The sequence below is a fragment of the Triticum urartu genome, unplaced genomic scaffold (genome assembly GCF_003073215.2).
Source record: "Triticum urartu cultivar G1812 unplaced genomic scaffold, Tu2.1 TuUngrouped_contig_6661, whole genome shotgun sequence".
NCBI lineage: Eukaryota > Viridiplantae > Streptophyta > Magnoliopsida > Poales > Poaceae > Triticum > Triticum urartu.
In genome coordinates this window covers 1-11,097 of record NW_024117441.1, presented here as the reverse complement: position 1 = coordinate 11,097, position 11,097 = coordinate 1, and the positions used below count along the sequence as shown (strand labels likewise).

General features: G+C 42.8%; 1 protein-coding gene across 2 annotated transcripts; it reads right to left on the bottom strand.

Annotated features, from left to right (window-relative positions):
• Positions 1-2,945: 2,945 nt before the first annotated feature.
• LOC125530927 (phenylacetaldehyde reductase-like) lies at positions 2,946-6,973 on the bottom strand. 2 transcript variants are annotated; one of them, XM_048695342.1, is made up of 6 exons: positions 6,770-6,934; positions 6,090-6,259; positions 5,721-5,909; positions 4,642-4,812; positions 3,623-3,813; positions 2,946-3,417 (listed from the first exon to the last, which is right to left on the bottom strand). In XM_048695342.1, the coding sequence occupies exons 1-6, from the start codon at positions 6,888-6,890 to the stop codon at positions 3,258-3,260; spliced, it is 1,002 nt and encodes a 333-aa protein (XP_048551299.1). In that variant the 5' UTR covers positions 6,891-6,934; the 3' UTR covers positions 2,946-3,257. The 2 variants fall into 2 exon arrangements, with proteins under 2 accessions (XP_048551299.1, XP_048551298.1); XM_048695341.1 differs by lacking the exon at positions 4,642-4,812 and having other exon boundaries at positions 6,770-6,973.
• Between the last annotated feature and the right edge of the window lie 4,124 nt (positions 6,974-11,097).

Below are 11,097 nucleotides of genomic sequence, written 5' to 3'. Positions count from 1 at the left end.
TGGTGATGAGGAGAAATAGACAATGGGCTGCCTCACTTTTTGGGCTGAAAAGCTTAACTCGACGCTCTGGATGTGTCGGTATCGTTTTTCCTTATACAACATAGTATATAGACTATATAATACCTAGTTTTTTCACAAAAATAATGGGTATTCAACTGAATACCCTTGAATTGAGGTGGGCCCGCCCCTGGTTCCTGTGGTTGGCGGCCATGGCGACGACGGAGGGGGGCGATCGAGCGCGAGTTGGCGGTGGGTTGCTTCTGGTGGATCTGATACATGTACACAAGATGGCAAGAAACAAAGACGCGGACCTATTCCACGACCATTCTTTTTTACTTACACACAAGGAAAGTTTTTTATTTCCATGTGTGATTGTTGGGAGCACCTATGGCTCAGGTGCTTGAAAATATTATTCGTTTCAATTACTTTTCATCTGGACCGTTGATTTACATCCAACGAACAGCACAAAAGCTACTTGTCATGTCTTGAGTTTATTGAAAACGCAGGACGACTATATCTCGCATTAAGCGAGACAGTAGGATGTTTCGCTGAAGTGTGTACAGTAATCAGGCTGAGCTATTCCTTTTTTTTTGCGGGTGTATCGGGCTGAGCTATTCGCGCACAGTTAACTTGGAAGATGGCTAGAGCTACTAGCGACTGCGCCCGAGTCTTGTACTCCTTCCGTTCCTAAATATAAGTCTTTGTAGAGATCTCATTAGGTGGACTACATACGGAGCAAAATGAATGAATCTATACTTAAAATGCATCTATATACATTCGTATGTGGTTCATAGCGGAATCTCTATAAAGACTTATATTTAGGAACAGAGGGAGTACGTGATAAGTACTAGGCGCAACTTACTTGAGGACAATCGAGCTGGTTTTTCTGTTGGTTTTCTGGGGCTTTTTTTGTTTTTTGTTTTTTCTTTTTCACGGGTTTTCTTCCTTTTTTCTGTTTTACTGGGTTTTTTTTCTTTATTTTTCTTTGGTTTTCATTATTTCTATTCACGGTTCTCATTGTTTTCTTTATTTCTTTTTTCTTCATTTTTACTTCGGTTTTGTTTGCCTTTTTCTTGTTTTTCATTGGTTTTTCTTGTTTTCTCTCGGGTTTCACTGGTTTTCTTTACACATGATCGGTATATATCTAATACAAATTTTTAGTATATGTTTAAAATTTTCAAATTCTTGATTAATATTTTCAAATACCAAATTAACATTTTTAAATACATGGTAGAATATTTTTATATACACATTTAACATTTTCTAAATTCTTTATTTTTCAAATACAAGTTTAACATTTTTTGAATACATGGTTAATATTTTTTCTATACGCATTTAACAAATCATGACAAAAACTTGTACACAATTTGCATAGAAACGACACTGTTTTTATAATATGCAGAGAAATAAGCATCTAATAGGGTAATTTTTGCATTCTAGTAAAATTACATGCACAATATATACTAGTTGCGTGTATAAAATACAAAAAAATAAAAGAAATAAAATTTTATATCAAAAATAAATTAGTGACATTGGTATTACCTTCACAGAAGAAGAAAAATAAAAGATATCCTAAAACATTTATGAAAAAATCTGCACACAATTTGCACAAAAAATACACTTTTCATAATATACAAGAATAAACATATGATAGTGAAAATTCTGCCTTTTAGTATAATTTAGACACATATTTACTCGCAATTCCAGGAGTGTGGACACATATGCTACCATGCTTCCTTGAGATAGGGAGAGGATGACTAATCTGAACTACACATACAAGTGTAACGATGTAGAGTCTGTGAACATGCTTCGAATGAGAAGTACCCCTTTTCCAAGCTTGTGAAGACATTTAGAGAGAGGCAGTTGATAAAAGATAGCATCCTCACCTCTTTCAAAGAGCAAGTGACAATGTTTCTTAATGTTGTAAGTCATAATCATAGATTTAGAGTGATTCACAACATATCCAGAAGATCCAATGAGACAATATCCTTGTATTTCAAGCAAGTCATGTATGTGAATGGAGAGATAATAAAGCAATTTACTGGTCAAACTCCTCCGAAGGTATGAACGAGCTATAGATGGTATCCATATTTCAAGATGAGCAGTACTAACTACTCCCTCCGGTTCTTTTTAGTTCGCATATAAGGTTTGACTGAAGTCAAGCTTCGTAAAGTTTGACCAACTTTGTAGAAAAAAGTGCCAACATTCACAATCTAAAATCAATACTACTAGATGTGTCATGACTTAAAGTTTTATATTATATAACTTTAGCATGGCAGATGTTGATATTTTTTCATATAAATACGGTCAAACTTTGTGAAGTTTGACTTCAGAGAATTCCAGAGTAAAAAGGACCGGAGGGAGTATTAGTTTAATCCATGACATGAATTTATTGTTGTGAACAATAACAGTTCAGTTTGTTCATGCCTTCACATGATTGTATTGATGCAATTGATGGTACTCATATGCAAACCTGCCAAACGGGCCGAATTTCGTTGGTCGGCAGTGGAACCATCAATAATGTTCTCATCATCCCAACATTAGGATGGCCTAGGTGACCATGCCGTATCTTGACTTACCAAGAATCTAGAAAATTAATTTGTATGCCAAACATGTACCTAGTTTAACGCATGTATAGTACAATACACAATATAGAGAAGCATTTACTCTAAATTTCCTTGAAAAACTCTTTTGCTGAGTTACGAGTAGGTTTTCAACCTCACTCAGTTTATGAGTTTCAACATGAAAACCATTATAAATATTCTTAAAATTCAGTGAAGTATGGGTAGAATATAGATACATCCAGCAAAGATTACCATATAGTACCCATAGGGAGTGCAATTGTTGCTTGACTAGAACCAACAATTACTGCATCATGACCAATAATTGTCATGACACTTACACTACTCAATAGTCTGGAAATACTGAATCCCCCTTAGACCCAGTTTCCACTTAAGACATTTCCTTCTCAATTGGATTATTTTCAGAAATTATCTATAGAGTATAGTATACATATAAACTCATGTAGAAATACACACTATATGTCACTAGAGAGTGAAGTCCACCAGCATGTCATCGACACTAAGTAGTGGGTCTTTCTATTTGCTAAGCGTGCTCCTGGCTGCCCACATTCTGAGGAACGTCTTGAACCTCGAATCCATGAGAACACAACGGATCCATAGAGCACAATATGCCTCCATTTATTTCAGGTGTACATAAACATGTATGCATCCAGTGACGCCAAAGGAAAGAAGGTTTCATAGATGGCTTGACTCAGAAGTAACAAATCCTTTCTCTCTCAAGCTCTCGATAGTCTCCTTGAGGCTCGTCTCCAGGGGAATCAGCTCCATACCCAAACTTCTTATCTTGTCCTTCGATACCTGGTAGATAGGGACAAATGGTGCGTCATCTGCACACCTGCACAAAAAAGGAAAATAATGAGTCCTGTCACTACAGTGTCCACAAAGCCTCAACAAGAAATGGTGCAAATGAACAGCTTAAGCGCTCTACAGTGTCCGTGAAGCCTCAACGAGAAACGAGTAACTAATATCCAACACTACTGTTCTCGAATTGATTTCAAGGGATTTACTTGAGAAAGCGCTTGGAAAGAATGTTAGCTTACTTGTCTGGCACTGGAAAATTGGGGTACATTTCGTGTATGATCTTGACAATCTCCGAGTGGTGAGCAACTCTTTCAACCATACAGTATCTTCCGTTTGCCGAAGGAACTTCATATGCAAGGATATGTGCCAGGGCAACATCTTTAACATTTACCCAGCCAAAGCTGAAATTGGGGTTATGTAGAAGATGATCCTGCATGAAAATACCAAGGATTTCTTGTCAAGAGTTCAAATATGTCCCGTTAGAGTAGACTTCTTCTGGCAAAAGAACTGTAGTTTTAAATATTTTTGAGACATAAGCATCTATTTCATGCATGTTTCCCATCGGTCAACAAATATCCTCTCAGTTAGATGAAAATACATTCATGGCACTGAAGGTACCATAGGCCAGACCCCCATAGTGAACAATCAAACTTCCAATTAAACAACCATCTTATTGATATTTCTTATAAGATTATAAAAAGCAGAGTTGGTGATGATGGTGTGCCTGTCATCCTGCAATATAGGTCGCCCGATCTATATCTAACGGGTAGGAAGGAAACTATGACAATTTACCCGCACTCCTCTCCACATTTGTAGATACGGCTTTTCCTTGTTCATCTTTTTCTCTCATAAGATAAACTACTCATACAAATGCATCTTCATGTTTCGTGCAACGCACGGGCATCTTGCTAGTTTCTTATAAGATTCAGAACATTCACCGTACATGTAACGTGCAGGTTTAGGATGCACAAACAATTAGCTAGATAAACAATGAAGAGTAGAATCATTCCATATGGCACCAACAGTGCTTATGCCAGTGCCCAAAACACATGTACACACATAAAAAGAAATGAAAGAAACATTAATTCAACATCACTTGGAATATCTTGAGCTTGTTTGCAGAAATTGTGCTAATGGCTTAACAGGGGTATTTTCTCAAACAAACGACAAATGCAAAATGTGTGTAGGGCGTAACAGAGCTCTACCTTACATACTTGCTAGAGCTAACCTATAAAAAATTAATTATGAAGCCACATACAGACATACCATTTATAAACTTCAATATTGCTTCTACGCTAGTATTCAGTGTAGGCTGCAACAGGGGACCGATGACCATTGCTGGGTTTATTGTAACTATTTCAAATCCATTATCATTTGCGAACTTCCATGCAGCTTCCTCAGCAAGGGTCTTGGATAGCACATACCATTGCTGAAGCAGATGAACATTCAGGAGAACAGATGAGAATGCAAATGATGTACAGTCAAGTATGCACATTCAGGAGAACAAAAGGATGTGAAGGTAAAGTTTTGAAAGATTTGCATACAAAGTTATATAAGGCAATCTAATTTCAAGTTAGGTAAAAAATATCGAAAGAACTCTATTAACGCAGAAATTATGTCTAAGCTTATAGTCGATATGAGGAATGAAATGCATATCCCCACTGAAGAACGATGTGCTTATAATGATAAATGCAGGTGTCAGTCATATAGTAATAGTAGCGATCTACTTATGATGACAAGTACAGATGTCAGTTGAATGTTAATAGTAGTGAAGTGATTATATATGTATATGCCGGTTCAACATAGGCAAGTACTATGTTTATATGCAGCAGAATCTTAACTGGACAATGTGTAGATGCAGAGTTGTTCTGCAATTGTTTTGTAGCAGCAGACAGAGACTGACTATATAGCATACTGGCATTAGTGATGACTTAACCAGGTATAATATTTTCTCCCTGTAAACCAACCAAGTATAGTATGACACAAATAAAGATGGAACAAGATCAATTGACAGTTACTTTCATATTCTTACACTTGTTATGGATAATGTATCATTTGGGCACAACTTACATCCTTGTGTGAAAACACAAAACCAAGATCTTCAACAACAATGGTATCACCCTGTCATCCTAAGAAACTGTATTTCAGTAGAGGTGTATGTAAATCATCTAGTACACAAATGAAGGGCATTTGAGTGCAGGCAGAGTGGTAGACATATAGAGCTGGATGTATTTATTAACGTGACTTGCCACACCATATATGCAAATCAACCCAGAATTTTACCACTCCATATGTGAAAAACAAGCAGAGCTCTACCAGCACAGAAAGACATATTACCTCATTCTTTTCACAGACCTCTGCACTTGAAAACCATGTCTCATCAACCACTACATCAGGAGTTCTTGGCTTCCCATTGTAGGCAACAGCAGCCATGGACGACGTTATGATCACTCTCTTGATAGAGGCTTTCTTGCAGGAACGGAGAACATTGAGTGTTCCATTGACAGCTGGGTCAAGTAACTCAGCCTGCAAGACAGTAAAGACACACATAAGCATACAGAACAAACGTCCGGTGAAGCTGTTGTATTTACTATCTAAACATCATCAACAGATTTAGCTGTTGAAAACATAAGCCCGCACACATGCATATAAGGAACAAACACATGTTGTATCTAATTGTGCACAGTGACCATGATGTGTGCTAACCTTGGGATCCTTGACATTGTGATAAAAGGGAGAGGCCGTGTGGAAGACACAATCGCAGCCGGCAACGGCAGCATCGAAAGAGCCTTCTTCCAACAAGCTTGCTTTGAACAAGTGGAGCCTGTCCTTGGCTCCATCCAGGGCCTGCAGGTGCAATGTTCTCTTGGGGTCGGCTGCAAGTAGGAACCGGCAGTTCAGTTAGCGCCACACATGCATGTTTTTATTAAAAAGAAAACATTCCAACGACCAATCTATGTTGATTCTGAACTCCAACAATCTAAAGGATTTATTATAATGAAAGAAAAATGACTGTCGCAGCAACACACTAGCAACAGTATTATGGGAAATCAGTTGTGTAGTTTTTAATTCACAGGTCAGAATGGCTGCCCCTTGACTCTTAGAGAATCTAGATTCAGATTTATACAGATAATACTAGTTGCAGTGGAGAGATGGCGTTGACTCCCCAGCACTCACTCACAGCATGATAACAGCTTCTTCTTCCTTGTACAATTAATTCCAATTTGACAAGCTGAACAAAACCTAGTTCCCCACCCACCCAGTGAATGACTGAATCGATGAATCCCTGGCGGCCGCGGGGACCAAGAACAAACTAGACCTATAACCAAGCGAAAGTCATGGAGCAGGCGGGGAGAGCGAAGGAGGGGAGGGGGTCCTGACCGTACCGGTGTCCCTGACGGTGGCGCGGACGGTGTAGCCGCGGTGAAGGAGGAGCTTGACGAGCCAGGAGGCGATGTAGCCCGAGGCGCCGGTGACGCACACCACCTTCCCCATCCCGGAGCTCATCTCGCCCTGCTCTTCCGGCGGCTGGAGACTCGGACGGGGAGGATGGGTGGGTAGGTAGGAGTAGGACTGTGGAGTGGAGATCGGAAAGGGGGCCTACAAGTAAGTAACTAGTGTCAGCCCCGTGCCGTGAGTGAGGCGTCAGCGCTTGCGCTTCCGTCTCGGCCCAGCGTCACCGCACACGCACCTCTACTCCGTGCTTTCCCTTTGCTCCGTGTCCCACCCACTCTGTTTTTTTTTCGACAACACCTCCAAAGCATTTCATTAAGAAAAAGAGAGTTGGTCCAGTTTATAAGGAAAACCGGACCCAAAAATCTAACATTCTTGATTAATCAGGGATAACAAAAAAAAACACACCGACCCAGGGCCACGCTCCAGCCGAGCCGCCGACTACGTCACCCAAGCAACCCGTAGCCGACACCCTACAACCATCTCCAGAGCCGCCGCTCCGACTTCCACGCCGGCCCCGAGGCCGCGCACCATGCGAGCCGCCAGCTTCGCCACCCGAGCAACCGGAGCCGACACCCTACAACCATCTCCAGAGCCGCCGCTCCGACTTCCACGCCGGCCCCGAGGCCGCGCACCATGCGAGCCGCCAGCTTCGCCACCCGAGCAACCGGAGCCGACACCCTACAACCATCTCCAGAGCCGCCGCTCCGACTTCCACGCCGGCCCCGAGGCCGCGCACACGCCTAGCCGACGGCGAAGCTGCAAAACCACAGAGCCAGGGCTTGCACGCGCGTGCTGGGTGACGGTGTAATACATCGAGGGTGGCCTCTCGGTGGGAAGCCTGGTGGCAAGCCTGCCTCTAGGCCTGGGTAGCCTGCAAGGGACCCGGTGTGTCTTGAGTTTAGCCCAAGCTAGCCTTTTTAATTCTTTGGCTAGCCAAAATATTGATTGAGCTTTCGGTGGCCCATAGGGTGGCCAATATCGGCAAGAAACACTAACTCCCCAAAATCATCATAAAACATACCCTCAAACCTCTCCCCTCCCGAAACCATCGCCTCCACCAACCATGTTGCCGCCACCAACGATACAATCGCTACCGAACGAACTACTCGAGGAGATCTTCTTTCGCCTCCCACTGAATGAGCCTGCGTGCCTCATGCGTGCCTACATTGCCAACAAGCGATGGCTCGGTCTTCTCTCCTACCATGCCTTTCATTCCCGCTACCGTAAGTTCCATGGATCTCCCCCCATGCTAGGGTTCCTTTATTCCTGGCCCCTCGACTTTCTCCCGAGGAAAGCCCCCTCCCCACGCTTTATCTCCACCATGAAATTCGGTGCAGACATTCCCGACGATCGGGGGGGGGGGAGGGGGGGGTAACTATAAATACCCTGTGTGGGACTGTCGCCATGGTCGTGTTCTCCTTCGGGATAATTGGCCCCCGACCCACCTTGTCATGTGGGACCCCATGACGGGTCGCCAAAGAAAGCTGAAAGTGCCGGTGTCAATGGGCTACATCGACGGGCCACTGCATTGCCTTGTGCTGCGAGCGATTGTGACCATTGTGCGTGTCATGTAGGGCCCTTCTAGGTGGTATTCTTGGGCATTGACATGACTGATGATGAAGATTGTGTTGCACATGTGTGTGTGTCCTTGCCGGTGTCAAGTGACCGGAGCAAGTCATGCTCAGATTTTGAGTGGAGCGATATGTGCTCTAGTCTATAACTTGCACCTGATGCATTCATCGACTCAATGCCCTCCATCCTCGTTGAAAATGCACTTCACTTCATGCTTACACATAATGACGATGATAGTGTAGAAGTTCTCAAATATGACTTGAGCTCTAATTGCTTATCGCTGATTGATGCGCCATTGTTGGGGGTTGTCATTAGCGGTTCCCCTATCCTCATGGCGATGGAGGATGGAAGTTTGGGGTTTGCACATGTGGACATGGTAATCCTCAACATGTGGTCAAGACAATTGGATTCTAATGGATTTGCATCATGGACTATGCCTAGAGTCGTCGAACTCATGAATCTTATCCCTATTCAAAATCCAACCAAAAGGCTTAGACTGATTGGATCTGTGGAGGGCAGTGATATTAACTGCGGACATTGGCATCTATGAGGTTAATATCACGACACTACAATGGAAGAAGCTATGGAGGAGAGAGAAATTCCGTCATTTGATTCCATACATGAGTTTCTACAGTCCACCACGTGCATCTATATGTCATTTTTTTATTTGGAACAATTCTTATATAAAATACTAATACATTAGTTAATGTATAATTAGATTAGTGACGATCACATAGAAAGTTATGTATTTCATATGTGCGCGAACAAACTTTCAGTAATATATTTCATTTGTGCTCGATCAAACTTCAAGTAATATGGATCCTCGAATGTTACACCTATTATGCTTATGTCTACTTAATTGGAAATTTTATCATAGAATCCCCTTTTTGGAATCACACGAACACATTTATATTTACAGAATGGTCGAGACCTTGTGATGTAGCCACTAGTAGAAAACAAGGCTTTGGTTGGGGCCTGGCTAGCCCATTAGTCCCGGTTCAGTCACGAACCGGGGCCCATGGGGGGCATGCGTCCCGGTTCGTGCGCCCAGTGGGCCGGCCGGGCCTCATGAGGCATTGGTCCCGGTTCGTCTGGACCCATTTGTCCCGGTTCCAAGCACGAACCGGGACCAATGGCCCTCGCTCCTGGCCCACAGTCATTGGTCCTGGTTCGTGGCTGGAACCGGGACAGAAGGGGGGACATTAGTCCCGGTTCCAGCCACGAACCGGGACCAGTGAGTTGCCTATATATACCCCATCGCTGCAGCAGAACACTCCACACTGCTCTGCTTTTTCTAGCCGGCGAGGGGAGTGCTTTGTGGTGCTCTAGCTCACCTCCTATGCACATGCGGTGTTCGATGAAATGCCACACTAGTTAAGCTTTCACCTCTCGAAGCTCGACCTCCAAGCTCCATTTTACCCGAGATTTGTCTAGATTTAGCAGTCCGTCATGTCCCTTCCCCGTCTTCACCGCCGTCGGTCGCCCGCGCCGATCTCGTCGCCGGCACCACCGTGGTGAGCTTCTTGTTCTTATCTTCTTTCTGAAAGAAAAAAAATACTTACTTTAGATAGATACTTTTCTATTTTTCTTACTTTTATTATTGCTTGTTATTATATAGTGCAATGGTTTTGGTATCCGCCCCCGTCGGCCCTCGTCCTGGCTATGAGTCGGATGTGGTATATATTATCTTTTATAAATATTTGGTTCATTTATTGTTTATGACAATTATGCCGACCAACGTGACATAGATTTTATTTATCTAGGAGGTATGTGAACCAGAAATTCCAACCGACCCTATTGTCGAGAGGTTAAATTTAGTTGAAGAAGAAAACAATTACTTGAAGGAAAAAGTAAAAAAAATGAGCAGGAGAAGATGATATTGGAGTTGCATGTTGCGGATGTCGTCGATGATCACAAGATCAAGATGGACGTGATACGTCTCCAACGTATCTATAATTTTTGATTGCTGCATGCTATATTATCTACTGTTTTGGACATTATTGGGCTTATTATCCACTTTTATATTATTTTTGGGACTAACGTATTAACCAGAGGCCCAGCCCAGAATTACTGTTTTTTGCCTGTTTTAGGGTTTCGAAGAAAAGGAATATCAAACGGAGTCCAAACGGAATGAAACCTTCAGGAACGTGATTTTCTCAACGAATAAGACCAGGGAGACTTGGACCCTGCGTCAAGAAAGAAAAGAGGAGGCCACGATGTAGGAGGGTGCGCCCACCCCTACCAGGCGCGCCCTCCACCCTCGTGGTCCCCTTGTTGCTCCACCGACGTACTCCTTCCTCCTATATATATCCACGTACCCCCAAACGATCAGATACGGAGCCAAAAACCTAATTCCACCATTGCAACTTTCTGTATCCACGAGATCCCATCTTGGGGCCTGTTCCGGAGCTCCGCCGGAGGAGGCATCGATCAGGGCTTCTACATCAACACCATAGCCCCTCCGATGAAGTGTGAGTAGTTTACCTCAGACCTACGGGTCCATAGTTAGTAGCTAGATGGCTTCTTCTCTCTTTTTGGATCTCAATACAATGTTCTCCCCCTCTCTTGTGGAGAACTATTCGATGTAATCTTCTTTTTGCGGTGTGTTTGTTGAGACCAATGAATTGTGGGTTTATGATCAAGTCTATCTATGAATAATATTTGAATCTTCTCTGAATTCTTTTAT

Coding starts and splice junctions, on each gene's coding strand:
- LOC125530927 (XM_048695342.1), bottom strand. CDS start 6,890: ATGAGCTCCGGGATGGGGAAGGTGGTGTGCGTCACCGGCGCCTCGGGC. Junction 3,814..4,641: donor AGTTTATAAATGGTATGTCT/GTATGTGGCTTC, acceptor ATTTTCATGCAG/GATCATCTTCTACATAACCC. Junction 3,418..3,622: donor AATTTTCCAGTGCCAGACAA/GTAAGCTAACAT, acceptor TTTTTTGTGCAG/GTGTGCAGATGACGCACCAT.